The sequence below is a fragment of the Thamnophis sirtalis genome, unplaced genomic scaffold, assembly GCF_051295495.1.
Source record: "Thamnophis sirtalis isolate CommonGarterSnake01/CBP01778 unplaced genomic scaffold, rThaSir2_p1.2 scaffold_9, whole genome shotgun sequence".
Taxonomy (NCBI): domain Eukaryota; kingdom Metazoa; phylum Chordata; class Lepidosauria; order Squamata; family Natricidae; genus Thamnophis; species Thamnophis sirtalis.
In genome coordinates, this window is record NW_028261389.1 from 82401438 (window position 1) to 82421502 (window position 20065).

The following is a 20065-nucleotide window of genomic DNA, read 5'->3' on the forward strand; positions in this document are numbered from 1 at the left end:
TTAACACATGGATGCCCGTGTTCTTTTACTTAAGAATCAACCATCTTTTAAATGTAAAGCATTAAACGTCTCTCATAAGTATCTTTTCAGAGAGAACGGCAGAATCCTAATGTTTTGCAGAATTTGAAGTATCCTCTCTTTCATCCATTCAAAACATTTATGTAGCCACCCATCTTTCGACCAGCTCTGCAGACCTCCCAGTCGAAAAATTAGAAGACCTATAGAATCATATTCAACCTATAAAACCAAACCAATTAAAACACTAAAAACAACCAAAACCTGGTGCCAAATCAGCCTCATTGTGCAACTATCCAGTCGTCTCCCAGTGCCTGGGTTTGTATCCTTAGTATGTGGCTCCCATCTTGACTTTTTTTTAAAAAAAATCTAGCCACTGCCATGGGTGGGAAATGGCGCCCCCTGGAGGCTGCTGCCAATCTGCCATATAGAAAAACGGGCAGGGATCTGGGCAGGAGATTCCACAAAACAAGATCCGGGATTTAAGAGGGTTGATAAAAATAAGTCACCTCCGTCAGGGAAGACACCGGCCTGTCTTGTTCCCCCTTTAAAACCAAGGGATGTTTTTAAGAACTAGTGAAAATCCAGCCGGTCGTCTCTAAACACATCTGGACATTTTTCCTGGCATCCACAGAAGATAAAATACAGATGATGGGAAAAGCCCAAGAGGCGCCTCCTTGAGGAAGGGGCAAAAACAGCCCAATTTGGACTGGTATCCCCCCATAATCCCACCTTAGCCGGCCTAAATAGTCACGGGGCTTACTGGTCAGATATTGTAGCAGTTGAATCCAGGGGGGGGGGCAAGCTAATGTGGAAACCGAACATCTGGAAGGCCCCCAGTGGGTGATGGTTGAAGGTTTCCAGGTTCTGAACCTCCAGAGGTCCAGTTGCATTGCGTGATGGACGGTTGCAAGAGACACATAGGCTTCATTTTGCAAGTCTTTCAACAAGGGGCACCCCAACCTACTCGTGAGCTGGATGGCTGCCTCGTTTCTCCCTGGGACCCCATAAGCATTTGTCTCTTTCTACACCTAGATCAGGGCCGAGCGTTTTGTGGATTGCTAAGCTTGTTTATAGCCTGGTTGGGATATTCTCACTGTTGCACAGGTTTTTCTTTTGAGAAAAATCAAATGGTGTGTACAGCTTTGCAACCTTGAGGAGGAAAGTTGAAAAAATATGTTTTAAATCAGGAGAAGTTGCCTGCTTATGTGGGTGACCTCGTGACCAATGGAATTGCTAGGGAACTAGACTAAAACATATGCAGATTTTGGAACAATAAACATGTTTAGAAGGAAACAGTGTTCTTGCATACTTGATGATGCCGTGGGCCGTTTTAAAAAACCGGGGATCCAGAAACAGAAAATTCTGCATTAGGCCTGACGCTTTTTTTCCTGGGAGTCCCTCAAGCAGAGTTTCTCAATTTGGACAGCTATAAGCTGTGTGGACTTCAACTCCCAGAATCCCCCAGCTGAGCTGATTAATGGACATTAACCTTTTAATTTCTTTTGGACATCTTGACTTCAGCTGTGAAATTTCCTGGTGTGTCTCTCCCTCCCCCCCCCAATAACCATGCCTAACTCACCTTAGTTTCTGGGCCCAGGTGAGGCCAGATCAGTGCTGCCACCTAGTGAGTGGAGGGAAACACACAACCGGGAGTCCCTAAACAGTCCATTGAGTGCCCATTAAAAGCTTTCACTTTGAGTTTTAAAAGTTTGGTTGTTTGCTGTGGTGCGTTAACAGAACTCTTGTCTTATAAAATAAAAAACAATAAAGGAAAACAGGGATCCCAGTCGTGCCCAGCATTGTCACAACCGCAACAGGTTGTAAAAAAAAAGCCTTGTTATGCTAGTAAATCACAGCTCACACTCTCAGCAACCCCTGCAGAATCTCCAGCACCTCTTCCCGCACCTCTGGGTGTGCTTGTGTGTTCTGCATGGAAACGTTCATTGGCTCTGCCTTTCCCTCTTAGAGCCAAAGATGGGGGGGAGGGGAGGGCTTTAGCAGGACAGGGGAAGAACTTGGAGACTCTCCTGTCCAACTTATTAGACCGACTGGATTCCCCCCTCTGCCTCGATGGGACCTTTTGCCAAGGAGGCTGGCTCAGGCTTCGGGAAAGGAATTGGGGGGGAGGGGGCTCTGCTCAGCTCACCCTCCGATTGTCCCTGCTGGAGTTTGTAGTCTCCTTTAAAAGCCTTGTGCGATGGAGATGATGGATGGATGGATGGATAGAAAGATAGATAGATAGATAGATAGATAGATAGATAGATAGATAGATAGATAGATAGATAGATAGATAGATAGGGATGAGAGGGATGCCATGGAAGGGGGATTCGGCGTTTTGAAGGAGAGAAAGCCCCCTCCGTTTTAAAGGGAGGAGGGGGAAAGGAGGGCAGAGCAAGGCCGGGTCCCCGCCGGTCCACCCATCGCAGAGGTGCCCGCCTGCCTCCTCGCGCGGTCCCTGCTCTGCGCTACCAGCTGCTCTCGGCATCTGCTCGGTGACAGGCGGGGAAGGAGCCGAGGGGCTGCGCTCCGCCCGCCCGCCGCCCTAGCGAACTGCGAGCGGGGCTGCGGGAGACGGGAGGACGCGCGGGGAAGGGGCCGGAGCCAAAGCCGGGCGGGGGAAACTCCGCGCCTTCCCCTCGCCTGTCTCTCCGCTGGGCTGTAGCTCCGCGCCTCGCCTCGCCGGCCCTGCTCTGCGCCGCCAGCCACGCCGGAGAGGAGGAGGAGGAGGAGGAAGAAGAAGAAGAGGAGGAGGAGGAGGAGGAGGCGAATTGCTTTGCGCCCGCCGAGCCCCGACGGAGAGGAGCCCCGGAGCGCGCCAGCCAGCGCGGGAGGCAGGCGAGGCGAAGCGAGGCGGGCGCTGGAGCCTCGGGCAGTTGAGCTCCATCCCCCGCTGGGCACCCGGGGGCTCCTGGCCTCCCGCCACGGCGCCCCCCGCTCCGCTCGCCCCCCGCCGCCGGGCAGGAGCCCCTCCGGGCAGGGCGCTGAGCCTCACTCCCGGGACCGCGGGGAAGGCGGCGGCGGCGGCGGCGAGGATGGTGCGGAGCTGAGGGCGGCTCCCTCCTGCCTGGCTCTGCGCTCCCCCGGGCGGCTCACCTGTTCCCCGGCCGCCTTTGGGGCGCTTGGCAGGAGTTGCGGACGGCTGCGGGAGGCCCGGCTTTCGGCCGCGGGGCGACGGACGGCAGCCTCCGCCTGACCATGGGCCCGGCCGCCCAGGTGGGCTCGCTGCTCCTGGGACTCTTCATGCTGGCCGGCCGGGAGCGCGCCCAAGCGGCCAAGAAGAACGGGCCCCGGCTGCGATTGTCCTACAAAGGTAAGACCGGGCCGGTCCCTCTTCCCCTCCGCCCCCCCCAGCCTCCCCTCTGCCCCCTGGAGGGGCTCCTCCCGGGGCTCTTGGCAAGGCCACCCCCCGCTCCATCCCGGCGTGGCTCCCTCCCTGGAGGCGGCGGGCAGACAAAGGAGCTCTCGCCCTGGCATCCCGGTGCGTCTCCGGGGGAGACCCGGGCCCAGCAACTCCGCGCTGCTTCCCGCCCCGGGCCCAGCTCCTTCGCTCGCGGGAGCCAAGCGGGGCGAGAGTGGATGGGTGCCGGGATGGGAGACCACCGGGAGAGGCCGGGGCTGCCAAGTCAGAAACGGCAAAAGCCATGCCCGCCCCTCTGCCAGGGAAGCCACGGATTGGGGGGGGGGCTCCCTGCTCTTTTGTCCTGGCGGTTCCGTCCGCCCCCCCGGCCCCACTCGGGCGTCCTCGGCCTCTCGCCCCCACCCAACCCCCCCATTCTCCGCGAGTGTCCCGAGAGATTGTTGCGTGACGTGGGGAGAGTTCGTGGGGAAGGGGGCCTGTCGCTCAAAATCCCGGGCAAAGGGCAGGCGGGCGCGGGGGCTGCGCACTTCCAACTTTGTCTGGCGGAGCGGCGCGGGGAGGGGGCGGCGGATTGCGCCGAAGTTGAAGGCGCGGGGAGCGGGCGGGCGGCTAAAGGAGGGGAGGGGAGGGGAGGGGAGGGGGCTGCAGCCTGCAGTCAACTTGACGCGGCGGCGTTGCCCAAGTTCCCCGCTCGGGGCACACCCACTTGCGCCCCGCCTCCCTCGCTGGGCTGCAAAGGCTCCATGCTGGCTCTCTCTCTCTGCCTTCCCCCCCCCCCCCCCTGTCTCCACCAGCCCCTGGAAGTGGCCCTGCGGAGGAGAGGCTTCCCTCTGGAAGGGCGACGCTTTCATTGGGCCTCCTCCTGCCCCAGGTGGGAGCCGGCCAAGGACCGGCTCTTTCTTCGGGCCCATCCGTTCGGCTCTCGGGAGCTGCTTTTCCCAGGGGGGGGGGCTGTGCAGGTGGGCGTGCATTTCTTATGGGGGGGGGGACGTTCCGGTGCCGGTTGCGCGAAAGGGCGCCGCGGCTGCTGGTGAGGAGGCCGAGCGAAGGGCGCCTAAAGGTTGCGCGGGAAGGAGGGCAAAAGCGCGTCCGGACGGAGAAGCGGGCGTGAGCGAGAGTGTGGCGGCGTTACAGGCGACCGTCTCTGCGTAAAACGACCTTCTGTCGCCGGTGGGAGGAGGATTAAAGTGCCGCGAAGAGGCGGCTAAATATAGAAGAGGAGCGAATTCCGCCAGTTCCCTTTGGCCGCCTAATTCCAGGTTGAGACTTCTACGCTCCTCTAAATAGAGACTTAATTGCTTGGGATCTAATTACCTGTAATGTTCCCATTGAAATGCAATTACACAGGCGGGGGATTAAAGTTGCCGATTTAAAAACAATCTGTTCACAAGAACCGCCGCTCGTCGGAAGCCCCGCCCGGGTTTTACTCCGCCGCCGCCGCCGCGGAGCGATTCTGCCCGGAGTTTTCAGCGCAGGTGGACGGACGGCCTTCTCGGCTGAGTGGAGGCAGGAGAGGCGCCGGGATGAAGCCCCTGTTTGAAATGGACCCGCCTCCAGCACAACCGCGCTTCTTTTTATGGCGTTTGGAAGGTTGTTTTACGGTGGATTCCTGCTTCTGCCGTTTTACATCCGGCTGGAAGAGACGCAGCCTGTTGCTAACCAAATTCCGATTTAAACAGTTGTGTTACATTCAGTTGGATTTGCTCCCCCAAATCTGAGTGTACAACTACATTACCTGGTTTACTTAGTTTCCATTTTCAGTCTTTTAAGTCAGCTGTGGTTTTATTTTAAACCTCTTGGAAGTTCTTAAAAAGAAGCTGCATGCAAAATGTTTCAAATGAAACAAACTGGATGTGTCGCCTTCCTTAATATTGCGCTATCAACAACATCCCTGTGAGGTAGATTAAAACTGGATGGCTACAGTTGCCCATGCAGTGAAGTTCATAATGGTGAGAGGGTTATCTTTCTTACTTACACCTGCTGACTTTCCGGGCTGACACTGAATCTGCCCAACCTCTGGAGTCTGAATCTGTCTCAGCACCAATGAGATCCCAGCTCCTACCTGATCCTTTGATCAAGTCCCCAAGCAAAAGCTTTCACTGTAGACAGGTTGGTAGAAGACAGTGGGACTCTCTGCTTCACTGGGACCTTCCATCATCTTCAACCAGGATGGCCTAGTTGGGGCTTCTAATGCCACCTGCCTGGGAGCACACCTGGCCTGGGCAGGTTGAGATCAGCGCAAGAGAGGCGTGGGGGGGGCTAATAGGAAGCATGCAGCGATTTGATTGGCGCATCACATCCTGTTAACTTGATTTTGTTCTTTGGAGGTTAGTCCAGGGAAGCCGTATCAAAGTGCCATAAATATCCAGTTCCTGGGGGATGTGAGAATCGGGGCAACCTTGGCTAATAAAACGGGGAAATTAATAGTCCTTGTGCTTTGTACTGCGAATAATTTCTGTGTGAAACAACGGTCTCTCCATCCCCCTCCCCCCCTCTCTAAGCAACCTGCATGTTTGCTGAGAGATGTTGCGCAACAGGTGAATGTGCTGATGCACCATCATCATGGTGGGTTTTGGCAGAAAACTCAGCAAGGTAGGTTCCCACCCCTGGGGACAGCTGGGGCGTTTGGCTTCTTAAAGTGCTATTGGCAATAGGGAATCCTGGCCCTTTGGCTGGTGCAGGGGTCTGCAGCCCATGGCTCTGGAGCCGCATGTGGCTCTTTCATCCCTCTGGTGCAGCTCCCTATCGCTGGTCAGGTCCACAATTGATATGACTTTCAGTTAGGACAGGTAGAGGAAAAAGGAAGCCAGACTAGGAGGAGACTCTATGGTGGGGGAACGGACTTCTGGTTGGCTTCAGAATTAAATAGGGGGCTTCAGGACCTTTGTGGCTCTTTGAGTGTTTAAGGTTGCCGACCCCTGGGCTACTGGCAAGATGCTTTGGGCCGGTGAATTTAATGGTGAAACGAACACACGTATGTGTGGGCACATGCTTATTCTCTACATGTACGTGCTAGAAATATGCCAAGCCACTATTATCTCAGTTTCTGCCTTCTTATCCCAGTATTTTATATACAATCAAGTATTTTGGGTTAGGGCCAATATTTTTGGGATTGGGATAATGAGTGGTCAGTGAGCAAAATAATGGTAAGGATTTCTTCATCAGAAGATCTTTGTTTCTCCTCCTGAGATGGATATATTGAAGTTGGAAAGGGGATTTTTGTGAATAAACTTTGGTGAAACGTTAAATCCTCGCCTGCTTTATCTTTCTGTGGTTTGCTGTAGTTCTTGTCATTTCTCAGGTTGCCGTGTCTTATACCACCTTGGTGGCAGCTCTCCACTCAGTGCCCCAAAGACATGGTCCCAGCTGACACACCTCAGGGATAAAGACTGAACACAGTCCTCTCGAAGTTTGGGATTTTCACAATTCTGGGGACCCTTCCCAACTATTCAACGCCTTCCATCCCATCCATAGGCCAAGAGAAAACTCAGCCTGCATAGGTTTCCTTGCCCAGTGCCAACTGCCTCCGTTCTAGCTTCTAACCCAACCCAACCCAAGGAAGAACCCGGCTCTTCTCTTCTCTTCAATTGATCACTATAAAAATTCCCAGGGCCAGTCAGGAGGTGGTGGTGGTGCCATGTGTGGTTCTGGAAGGCAAGTGGGGTCTGACTCGGGTAAGACTTAGATGGGAGACCTCTAAGAACGGAAGGCTGGGATTTCACAGCAGTGAGCAACGTCCCCGGGGGGGGGGGGGAACGACTTCCGGGTTTCTGCCAGGAAAGCAACATGGGATCCCCGTGAAGGCATATAAATTTTATAAATACAAATTCAAGGCATCAACATGAGCTTCGTTTGAAGGAGGCTTTGACACTTTTGTTTTTAACTCACTGAGGTGAAGAATTCAGAATTATGAATCTACAGCTATAGTAGAAGAGAAGGACCACAGTTACCATCACCATCATCACTTCCGTGAAAGGCTCCTGATCGAACAGGGGAGTTGGAATGGATCTTAGGAGGCATCTCCTCCACGCCTTCTGTGGGATTCTTCTTGAGCATCACTGACAGACTATGCAAGCTATCATATGACATTTTAGAGGTTTTTAAGGGTGTTAAAAAGAGTGAACGCTCTTAAAATCCTCTGGCAATTTCATATGACAGCTTGTAGAGTTGGGAAGTTCTTGACATCCAACCTGAACTTCCTTTCTTGTAATTTTAAGCTCTCGGTTCTGGTCCTGCCCTCTAAGGAAATCAGAGACAAGCCAGCTTCCTCCCCTGTGTGACGGTCCTTCGGCTCTCCTGCTCCTCCTCTTCATCTGCCCGATTCCGTCCTTCGGGGAGCTTGATTCCCAGACCCCCCTGGTCCTCTTGGCTGCTTCTCTTCTGAAGACGCTGCGGTTTTGTCTCCGTCCCTTATGAACTCTGGTGAAATGGACCCAGCCTTCCAAGTGGGTTCGGATGAGGGGGAGTAGAGGGGAACTACCACTTTGCGTGATCTGCACTCTGGGTTCCTAATAAGGGATCCCAAAAGAGCATTTGCTGTTTGGCCTGTTTAACTTTGGTCCACAAGGACACCAGATCCCCCCCCCCACACACACACACACAGACATTTTCTTCTCTCAAGCCAGGTGTCCTCCCCTCCACCCTTCTCCCTTTCAGTTTTCTGCCTCAGTTGCAGAATTCCCTCCTTGTCAAAGTCCAGCTCATCTTCCTCATTGTCCAGTGGTGGATAATATTCTCCGGGCAGCTTCCATGGCTGTTTAAGGCGTTGAAGACAAATCTGGGGAAAATGCCATCAAGCGGTTCAAACCACAGTAGAGCCTGTAAGCCAGTGGCTCTTCCTTGGAGGTTCACTAGTTCGATTGGAAAGCAAAGGAGGGGGGCTCCTTCCCATTCGCCTCTGCTAGTCCTCACACCTGGTTGGAGGGAAGCTAAAGGCCCCTTTTCCGTTGTCTCCAGCAGTCGCTACAGCTGTCACCATCCGCCTGCCTTGCGGTGACTTGGAGGGAGGCCTTCCTTGCCAGTCGTATTGGCCGGGGCCCAAGTGGGATCGCTCACACAGCCCAGCCTCTGATCCCCTCCCCTTTTGCAAACTCCCCATCCCCGGTGGAGCCTCCTCCCCCCCCCCCCGGCTGCAGAACCCGAGAGTTATGACTACATCCAGCCAGGGAGAACCGTCTCCTCCCTTCTTCTCCCCTTCCCCTTTTTTGTTCCTAAGGCTGAAAAGGAGCCAATTGTGAGATCTCCACTTCAGATGATTTCGGTTGAAATCCCCCCTCCCTTCCCCCCCCCTCCCGGAACATTTCTGATTTTTTTTTAAAAAAAGAAACTTTTGTTCAGATTCTCTTTTTATATAAAGGAAAAAGTCTCTCAAGTCTGCCTGTCTGAACTTTTTGATTTCTTGTGCATTTATCATGTGTTTGGTGTCGGATTGAGATCAGTCGTTTCGTTGCTCTGGCTGCCTAATTCCAGGACAATTAACTGGGAAATGGTGGCCCCGTGGCTTTCCCTTCGTCCCCCGCTGCCTTCCTTTCACCTGGCATTAAGATGAATTCTCTGTCATGGTTTCCTCAGAAAACAAACTCTGGAAAGGAGAGTGGTAGCAGGGAGAGACGGCAGAGGCCAGGGAAAAGAAAGCAAGTTCCCTTCACAAGATTTTGTTCACCTGTCATAAAGCTGCAGGTTTCATTAATCAAACTTTAGATTCTTCCTTTTCAGGCAACCTTCACAAAAGTTTCCTACCTACAAGGTTGTCGGAGGGAACCCCGTTGCTCACCAAATTTGCAAAGGCGACCTGTCCTCTCTGCCTTGACCGGGGTTGTTGTGATTTGTGTGGCTTTTTCTGGCTGGTCCAGCTGCCCCCTATAAAGCCACCTTCCCTGACCTCTCCCTTGGCCGGAGCCCTGGAAACTTTAGCTAGTTTGGCAATGTCCCGAAGGTGCTTCTTCAGGAGGCAACTGGACTTTCTCCTTTTTCCTTTTGAAGGCGTTTCGCTTCTCCTCCAAGAAGCTTCTTCAGCTCTGACTGGATGGTGGGGAGTGGAAGGATTTATACTCCTTGCAGACAGCTGGTCACTTGCATCCTTTTGGAGTCATTGAGGCCACTTGGAGGTCAAGGAATCTCTAAAAGTTCTGCAAGGAGTATAAATCCTTCCGTTCCTCACCATCCAGTTGGAGCTGAAGAAGCTTCCTGGAGGAGAAGAGAAATGTCTTCAAAGACAAAACCAGAAAGTCCAGTTGCCTCTTGAGGAAACACCCTTGGGGCAACTGTAGCCTGGAGGACTGAGAAGGTGGCACAGTGGTTAGAGTGCAGCACTGCAGGCTACTTCAGCTGACTGCAGTTCTGCAGTTTGGCTGTTCAAATCTCACCGGTTCAGGGTTGACTCAGCCTTCCATCCTTCCGAGGTGGGTAAAATGAGGACCCGGATTGTTGTTGGGGGCAATATGCTGACTCTGTAAACCGCTTAGAGAGGGCTGAAGGCCCTATGAAGCGGAATATAAGTCTAACTGCTATTGCTATCTCCACAGAGTTTTAGTCTGGCCATGAAAGGTTTGCTCAACGTTTGCCAATGTATGCTCAACCAGCACATCATCAGTTCAGTTCCAAGTGGGGGAAAAGACACTGGAAACATGGAGGCTGCTTGGAAAGGTGGTTTCCATGGTGGACGGGACCCCATGGCACTGAACCCAGAAGGACATTTCTTCCAGCAGCCTTAACCCTCCCAGAGGGTCCCTGCTTTGCTGTTAAGCAATACCTGGGCCCCCACAGCAGGTGGCAGCACCTGACCAACCGTGTCTGCTCTCAGAAGCTAAGGAGGGCCCGGTTGAGTTGGAACCTGGGTGGGAGACGACCAGACGGACTTGGAAAAGGATAATCCCCAGAGGAAACCCTGGTGAGCCACTTCCATTTAGCCGCCTTTGTCAAAGCCCTCCGTGTACGGACAGCAGAGGTGGGTTCCTTCCTATTCGGTCCGGTTCAGCCAAACAGGTAGCAACTCCGGCAAACAGGCGACCGTTCCGGTTCTATCCTCAGTGGCGCCATCTTGATCTTCTGTTCTGCACATGCGCAGAACAATCTTCATTGAAAAAAATGTAATTTTTATTCCTTTTTTAATGTTGTGCGCGTGCACAGATCATTTTAAGTGTAAATGTGCACGTGTGCGGGGGGCACAAAATTTTTCAGGTGCCGAACTGGTAGTAATGATAGCCAGAAGCCACCCCCGATGGGCAGGCTCTTCGTTTAGTGAGAGCACCACTCCTGAATCGACTCTCCCCCAATTGGGCGGGATGGTTGACGGGAGGAGCAGGGAAACGCTCCCTTCCGTAGAGGTTTCAGCTTTGCAAATGGGGCGAGGGAGTAAATGCCACCTGGGTTATTTGGCCAGTGGAACTCAGGGCACAGAGGAGCCTGCTGAGTAGCCAGGTGTTCAATAGGGGCCACAATGACATCACGAGACGTGTGGCCTCCCTTGCCCTCCTCCTGGGGGGGGGCACTGAGCACTTCCTGCCACCTCCTGCAGGGGGCTCTGCCAGCCTCCCCAGGCAGCGGGTGGAGGGTTGCAGATGGGCAGGTAAAGATGCCGGCTGGATGGGATCTCCAAGGAGACGCTTTCCCTAAGGCATCCGACCGAAGGGAAGACTTCCTTCCCCATATTCTGATAGGGGTGGAAAGGTTGCAAGAGGCCTTCCCTTGGCTGCCCTGGGCCATCTCCGTATTTATACGTTAACAGCTTCTTTGGGGCATTCCTGGTCTTTAAATAGGAAGGCAGCCTATGCTGCTTGAGTACCAAATCAGTTCGTTCATTCGTTCATTCATTCATTCTTTCTTCCTTCCTTCTTTTTCTTTCTTCCTTTCTTTCCCTCTCTCTCTCTCTTTCTTCTCCTTCTTGTTCTTCTTCTTCTCTCTCCTTCTCTTTCTCTCCCTCCCTCCCTCCCTCCCTCCCTCTCTCTCTCTCCTGTTTCCCCATATACCCAAAAGATTCTTGGTAGGTAAAGAATATTAATGAGATAGAAGTCAAACCAGTGTGACTGTTTTCTACAGCAAACCTATTTTGACAGATGTTTTCCAGGACATGTACACCACTAGGTTTATTGCTTTAAGATGTGACTGGGCCAAAGGTATATATACACATATATATTATTAATACCAGAACATTTGGATAGAAATATAATCTAGGGGGGCTGCAAATGGAAAGCATACTTGGCACGTGGAAGGCCCCGAGACGTAGAGCCAAGGGGTCCGTTTTGCAGAAATCCAGATGACCAGCAGATGGCAGCGAAGACATGTAGAAGACGCTAACTCTTACCCTGCCATCTAGGAGTCCTGTGTCCCTATTTTTGTAGCCCAAATACATGTGTCCATCATACTGTTCACTTTGAGGTTAAGCAAAGCTAAATGCGGGAAGAGTAAAGTAGAAAACCAAAAGAATTAAGATGAAAAGAAAACATCCTTTGAAGTTTACCCTCCTGTCCTTGTGAACTGTCCTTCCTTCTGCTCTTCTTCACAATGTTGCTCTTCCTTCAAACCTCTGAATGCTCTTTTTTTCTTCCCTTCCAGGATCTCATCAGCCACGATTTTCTCAGCCTTCCCTTCCTCCCCACGGATGGGTTTTGTAATTCGGTCCTCATTCATTCCCTCTGTATAACCAAATCATCCTTTTTTTCCCCATACAAGTCAGTCACTTTTATATTCAGTTCAGATTCTGCACAAAAATATAATTTTGATAAGAATAAAAAGTACTTTAAACCCTATGATTTATTATGCTAATAATTTCAAAAGATTTATAAATTGCCAGCATTATCAACAATGCTACCGATATGCAGCTAGGACAATTTTGTGAACTATGAGTACCCTCTACTTAAAGATATTCAGAAGGATCCATAAAGATATGACAACCATTCAGAATAAAATTATACATTAGCCCCTTTCTTGAGTGTGTAAAATATTCCTTTTTTTTAATTTTCCCAGCTGCTCTTTTCTAATTCATCTCTTTTGTATGTGTTTTAATCCTGCAAAATGGTTCTCACAGGAAGGAGGGGGAGGGAGGGAGGGAGGGAGGGAGGTCAGCCTGATGCCATGGATTCTGATTTGGAAACCATAGTTTACGGCTTCATTCAATGTGAGAATGAGCTAATATTGTTTATTCAGTGCTTGAAGTCCTGACCTTTAGAAGAAAATACACAACTCACATCACTCTCCATTTCTGCCTGTGATGTTGAGTAGCATAATTGTGTTTTCCTAACACCCCAAATTCTGGCATAGCTGCCATACTGAAGCCATTCGTACTGTTTCGCCTCTTTGGTGTTGACCCAGAACCAGTTCTAACTTGCAGGAGGACCCCAGCACCATTGAAGTAGGTGACAACTGATTGACATGTGTCAGTCCAGTCCTGGGTCCCCTGTGTGTCCCTCCCCATGGCTTACCACGGGGTGGGGGTGGGGGGAAGGTTCATGCTATTTCCTGGTCACCACAAGGTCCTCTCTTGTCTCCTCTGTTGGGTTACGTTCCTCTCCCCAAGGCCTTTGCCCACTGCAGACCTGAAGGCCCGAAGGGACAAAGTCAGTTCCCCCATCAAGGGGCAAAGAGTGGGAGACCCACAGACACCCTCCCCAAACAGTGCCATGGGGGAGGGGGAATCCTTATGGGCAAAGGCTCCTGAAGAGCTGGATCTCTTGTCTGCCATCAGGGCCAGGTTGCATTTGCTGCATGCTGGGAGGACCAGAGGCAAGTTCTGCCTTAGCTCCACATTTGTTTGTCTGTCTGTGCGTCGGTGTGTGCTTGTGTTCATGCAATGCAACTGAGTGGCTGTTAGTAATAGGCTTGATATAAAGTATGCATTATTAATGCCCAACTGCACCTGGGCGCAGTTGGACATTTGCACCGCAGAATGCATGGGTGCATTAGATAAAATTAAGATGCGACTCAAACAAAGAATAACATGAGTGGCCCATTTGGCTTGGTAGGATTATCCCGATCTCACGTTTGCCCCTTTATGAGCCCTGGTCCATGGCTATATCTGTAGGTGCGCCTTATTCTTTTATCCGGGGCCACCAGAGCTGAGTCCTGGGGGGGGGGGACCCATGGCAGTGGCCAAAGGACAACTTCTCTTGTGGACCTTCTCTCTGAGGAAGCCTTCTTCGGTGTCTGCCATATCCCAGAATTCCCTGGAACAGGTTGAAAACTAATAAATGGCCCCAGAATGGAAGCAGAAAATGAACATTCCTCCGCTCTGCTAAGGTGCCTAACAGAAGGCCCGACCTTGGGAATCTCCTGTGCGGAGACCAGGCCCCTTCAGCGCATCCCCTCAGCAGACGGGAGGAAGGAGCGGAGGCCCCGGAGGGAAGGCCAGGGGGAGGCAGGTGAGGTGAAGGAGGGCCGTGTGGGCCAGCATTCAGCTGGAGAAGGGCCTCCCTTGGGGGGGTGACAGTGCCATGAATCTAAGCACAGCCGCCTTATCTGTGGGAGGGGAGAGGCGTCGTCTCTTGTTACCCACAGATGAAGGTGGAGGAAAAGATGGGCTGGGTGTCCGAGTGTTTCTGCCTCCGATATTCTCTGGCAATGCTCTTCCCATTCTCCTCCTGGCACAGTTTGCAGTAGAGACAGTAAGCCTCTTCTCACTTATAGGTGAAACTCGAAAAATTAAAATATCGTGCAAAAGTTCATTTATTTCACTAATGCAACTTAAAAGGTGAAACTAATATATGAGATAGACTCATTACATGCAAAGCAAGATAATCCAAGCCATGGTTTGTCATAATTGTGATGATTATGGCGTACAGCTCATGAAAACCCCAAATCCACCATCTCAGAAAATTAGAATATTACATGCAATTAATAAAACAAGGATTGTACATAGAACAATATCGGACCTCTGAAAAGTATAAGGATGCATATGTACTCAGTACTTGGTTTGGGCCCCTTTTGCAGCAATTACTGCCTCAATGCGGCGTGGCATGGAAGCTATCAGCCTGTGGCACTGCTGAGGGGTTATGGAAGACCAGGATGCTTCAATAGCGGCCTTCAGCTCTTCTGCATTGTTCGGTCTCACGTCTCTCATCTTTCTCTTGGCAATGCCCCATAGATTCTCTATGGCGTTCAGGTCAGGCGAGTTTGCTGGCCAATCAAGCACAGTAATCCCACGGTCATTGAACCAGGTTTTGGTGCTTTTGGCAGTGTGGGCAGGTGCCAAGTCCTGCTGGAAAATGAAGTCAGCATCCCCTTAAAGCTCGTCTGCGGAAGGACCCCTCGGGTCAACCCTGAGCTACAAATATTCTCCTTTATTGGTACTTTCAAATCCGAAAGGCCTTAAATATTCAGACAGCTTCTTCAAGACAATACTGACCTATGTGTAAAAAGACGGGAGCTCATGGGACAGTCGAGTCCTTTGAAATGAGCAGCAAAATTTAAAATTGGTTTTAAGAGATGTTTGTTTTGTTTAAAAGGCAACGTCCCTTTCCAGCTGGTGCTGGTGAGAACATTTGTGTTGTTTTCCTGGCAAGAGTGAAGGAATTGTTTGCTGTTGTTGTTTTCTGAGATTTCTTTTTGGTTTCCTAGTCTACTATCTATCCCTGGGATTATTTTCTGTTCAAGTCTCAGGCTGGGCTGACCTGGAGTCTCAACTTTTGAGAGGACTCAAAGGGTGGAATAAAACTGTCCTCGTGTGCAGCTCCATCGTTCTTTAATGCCGTAGTGATGAAGGTCACACAAAGATTTGATCTGGAGAATCATTGTGAAGGAGAGCGTTCAAGTGGATTTGACCATTTGGATGAGGCTTTGCATTGAATCCACTTTCCGAATTGATTCCATCCAGTTTGACTAATTGACTTGAGATGTTTGAATTATCGAGTCTAGCAAGCGGCCTTGCCTGCAATAGATCAGGCTATTCCCATCCTATCATCTCTGTTTCAAATATATAAATTTGTTTTCACTGAAGCTGGACCTAACATAGTCCGAGACTAGTTTTAACACGTTATTGTGATTGTAGAAACTGACATCTGTCATTTTCTTAACCCCCGGAAGTCTCTAATTTCAATTATAGCAGTTTAAATTAATACAAATGTCATGGACCTTTATATGGAGTCAAAAGGATTTTTTTTTCACTCTCTTTTAAGATGTGGCTTCCAGATGTCACAGAGATCAGATGCAGAGCAAATATGTTTCTTATCCAGTTTTATGTCGTGGCTCATTTAGGTTCCCATACCTAATGGAAAACATTCCTTGCATGTCATGTCATCCTTTGGATACCCACCTATCATAAAACTTGATGGTTTTATGATCCATCAAACTTAATATTGCATGAGATCTGTTGTGGTTCACTCCTGTGTGAAATCAACGGCAATAAATCTGCAGCTCATAGAAATGTCTGTGCAAAGAGACTCGAGTTTAAATGGCTTAGAAATGGGACAGCTCTCTCTCTCTCTCTCTCTCTCTCTCTCTCTCCCTCCCTCCCTCCCTCCCTCTCCCATCCAGAATTCTAAGCCAAGATATCTGGAGTAACTAAAGGACGATTTCTGATTTTCCAGCACGATTACATCAAATGTTTGAAAGAAGGCAGAATGTCCCTGTTTGCCAACTTAGAAGTTATTTCTTACAAAAAGAAAAAGAAATCCATAGAATCTCAGAGAAGCTGGTGTTTGCACTCCCCATCTGCCCTTGGTAGTCACAGGGGCAATCCATGCAGTAGATCATATTGGAAGTATCTTCCCTCTCCAAGCAATCTTTACAAGGCATGATTGGGTCTCATGTGGAAGCTTCTCGACTGTGTTGTGATGCCTACTTGCAAATATTGGAAGGCATATATACATATAACTCTGTGTGTGTGAGAGAGAGAGTCTGGGTGTGTGGTTTTCCTTATAAAAGTGTACATGTACCTTACAATCCCTGCACAGAAGGAAGGTGAGTTCATGGAGCACAAAGGTGGGCGGGCCCAGTAGCAGGAAGTGTCCCGTGGGAAAATGGGCTAGCCTGCAATCAGCATGAGATGCCTTGGAAGAAATAGCAGTAGACTTAGCAGTAGACTTATATACCGCTTCATAGGCCTTTCAGGCCTCTCTAAGCGGTTTACAGAGAGTCAGCATATTGCCCCCAACAATCTGGGTCCTCATTTTACCCACCTCGGAAGGATGGAAGGCTGAGTCAACCCTGAGCCGGTGAGATTTGAACCGCTGACCTGCTGATCTAGCAGTAGCCTGCAGTGCTGCATTTAACCACTGCGCCACCTTGGCTCTTAATATTGCAAAGTCTGGCAAAATGTTTCCTTCCAGGTTGGACATTCTTAAAGTGGTTTAGCTTTAAACCACCATGAAGCACAGAACCAGAACAGCTCAAACAGCAGGTGTGAGTATCTCCTAAAAGTCTGTGTTAAAGGAAGTAGTGGCAGTTAATCTTGTTTTAAACTACTTTCTCTTCTATATTTTGGTGACATGAAAATCTGATCATATTAAAAATCTTTAGTAACACCATTTTTATTTCTCTGGCCTTTTTGATGTCTTAATTCGCTTTTCATTTTCTATCAAGTAACAAGGAACCTGCCAACAAACTCAAATAACAAGAGTTTTAGAAGTTTGGACGAGTTTGGAAATTCAATTCCCGAGTGAGATGTGGCTCGCTCTCTTTCAAACAAGTAGTAGAACTCTTTTCATTAAAGCATGACGTGTAGCTGTATCAAAGGCCTTGACACTCAGCTTCTTGGCGCAATAATAAATACCTACAGAACGGTGGCTATCCGCCATAAGTCCACCCATCTGTCCACCTATAAATCAGTGCAGAAAACGAAGACAGGGTGGTTGGAGAACTGGCTGTGGGGACGGTTGGAGTAAACAGAGGCTGTGAAGCTTCACTTCAAAGCTCCCATGCGAAGAAGGCGATTCAAGTGAATCATCAAATTGGGTCTGGTGCCGTCACACTAATTCCACAAATTAGTGGACTTTTGTTTACATGCATACATATTTTTTGAGATTAACCATTCAAATGGATTTCAAAATGTGAATCGGTTCAACGCTTAGAGCAGAAACAATAATAGAAATCAAATGGACTTGACATTACATCAAACCAACAATTCAAATCAGATGTTGGGTGATTCAGACGCTCATAATAACTGGTACATTCCACCCAAGAGGTCATCTGGAGGCCAGGAGCGGACAGGAAGAGTGTTTAAAAAGACTCTGAGTAAGTTTACAGCTAGACTTACTAGGATTCCCTATTTTTATTATAGGAGTCTTCTGCTTCTAAGGATGCATAATTTGGAAGATACGATTCAAAAGGTAATTTCAAGAAAACAAGGGCTTGGGGCAGAGGTGCTATTCGGCCGGTTCGCCCCCGGTTTAGGCGAATCGATAGTGGTGGCAGCGGGAGGCTCCACCCACCTGCCCTGATGTCATCAAAAGGTTCTGCACATGGGCAGAAGCACTGCGCACCAGCACTCCCACTTCTGAACCGGTAGCAAAGATAAGAGGATTCCATGCCTGGGTTAGGGTTACCTAAGGAAAACCCTAATTCTTCACTCAACTCCGTTCTCCATATTTTCCAGAAAGCAAAGGCATTAAAGGGGGGAAACTCCTGCGGTTTCCTAAAAGAGATTCTGCAGCTGCCTTTGTTCAGGTGAGCCTGTTACAGTCGTCAGACACAATTAGAAACCACTCCGTAAGACTCCTAGACCCTGCTGTGTGCACATCTGCACTTGAAAACACACCTGCTTGTTCCGTGAGACTAACCTTTTGCAGGAGTTAAAGCTGGAGCAAGGGACCTCGGTTACTGAATATTTCCTTCAGGGGCTCCATGTGGCACAGCTAAGAATGGCTTTCCACACTCCGAAATGTCTGCGTGGATCGATTTGTCTCCTTTCCTGATATACGGGGCCTTTGGGTAATAATAGGTGACACGTTGTGTGTGGCTTGAAAAGAACCTGTGTGTTACGGTTCACCTGGGGCCTTCAGAGAGCCAACTGGCTTCCAATGCACGGATGCCTTGATGCCTAGCAAAATCCTATCTGCGGTGGCGCAGTGGTTAGAGTGCAGTATTGGAGGCTACTCCTGCTGCCTGCAATTTGGCAGATCGAATCTCACCAGCCCAAGGTTGTCTCAGCCTTCCGTCCCTCCGAGGTCAGTAAATAAGGATGGATTGTTGGGGTTAAGAGGCTGACTCTGTAAACTGTTCAGAGAGGGCTGTAAAAGCACCATGAAACGGGGCATAAGTCTAAGGGCTATTGCTATAAGAGAGTGTAAATCTCTTCTGCTTCTTCCAGTGAGGAAGGTTTGGTGGTAACAGTAACCGTGTTGGAAGGGACCTTGGAAGTCATCGAGTCCAACCCCCTGCTCAGGGGACCTATACTAGGGATTCGAACCACCAAACTGCCGACCTTTCTGACAAACATCGGTGGAGGGGGGGAAAACCCACTAAGAGGGGAAGAAAAAAATGATCTGAGATCAACTAAATGCTTCTGATATGTAGGAATGAAAAACAGGGCGAAGGGGGATTTTGAGTGCTTGAAATGTAAATTCTGCATTTCTCTTCTTTGTTCCAGCTTTTGTGTGTTTGTGTGTAGCTTTCCAGCTTTGCCTGCTGGAGTGAGTATTTCTCAGGAATGGAGGCTCCTGGGCATCTTAAGCTGGAACAACGCGAAGACTTTATAACACAGCTGGAGAAAACTTCCAAAAGGTGCTTTGTTTCAAGAGGATCCTTCCTTTGAAGCTGCTTTGCCAAATTCCCCCCCCCCCACACACACACACACAATGGCAGAGCAAGGCTGCCACATGGCTTGGCCTTTGCGTCACTCAGATGGCTCTTTGCTCTCCCCCTCCCAGTAAAAAATGGCCTGTCCACGGGAAGTGCCAGAGGAGGAAAATAATGCACCCTCTCCTAAAATAAAACATAACTTCACAACATCAAGCTCCTTGCCAAGGCAACGTCTGGCGCAATTTCTAATGTGATAAATCATTAAGGGAGGTTTGATCTTGCCAAACAGTAGCAATATTCAATTAGAACAGAGCTGGAAGGGACCTTGGAGATCTTCTAGTCCAGCCCCCTGCTCAAGCAGGAGACCCTACACCATTTCAGACAAATGGCTGTCCAATCCCTTCTTAAAACCCTTCAGTAATGGGGCACCCACAGCTTCTGGAGGCAGGTTGTTCCACTGGTTCATTGTCCTCACTGTCAGGAAATTTTTCCTTATTCCTAATTTGCTTCTCTCCTTGATTAGTTTCCATCCGTTGTTTCTTGTCCTGCCACCTCCAGGTGCTTTGGAGAACAGTTTGACCCCTTCTTCTCTGTGGCAGCCCCTCAAATACTGGAAGACTGGTATTGTGTCACCCCTAGTCTGGGTGACTTTATAAATATGGAGAATGTGTACGGGGGCTTCAGGCCCTGCCTAGGTACGTGCATGATGTGGAAGGGACCTCCCAGTGTTGGAGTCTTCTTCAAAACAAAACAAGTGAGGCCATTGACATCGAATTGATGTCCCTGACTTCACGTGGGACACTTTTTTTTCTGTATAACAGCAACCACAACAAATTTAGACCGAGGGCTCATTAAGGGAAGGTTGCAAATATCAGACAAAAGACCTCTGAGGTTGGGCATAAATACTCCCATATGCCACGTTGGCTTTGATCTGAAAAAAAAATAAAAATCAGAGGGCATCCCATTGTGAATTCTCTTCTTTATTGCATAAATAACTAAAAAGTGCTTTGAATCTGAGGT

The 20065-nt window shown here is 49.7% G+C and overlaps 1 protein-coding gene across 1 annotated transcript in view; it reads left to right on the plus strand.

The window, feature by feature from the left end:
- Positions 1–2777: 2777 nt before the first annotated feature.
- Positions 2778–20065, plus strand: part of SEMA3A (semaphorin 3A) — a 118614-nt gene continuing 101326 nt past the window's right edge. The window contains exon 1 of the mRNA XM_087722428.1: positions 2778–3328. Within this exon, the coding sequence (XP_087578554.1) occupies positions 3214–3328 (115 nt within the window). The 5' untranslated portion in view covers positions 2778–3213. The remainder of the gene's footprint in view (positions 3329–20065) is intronic.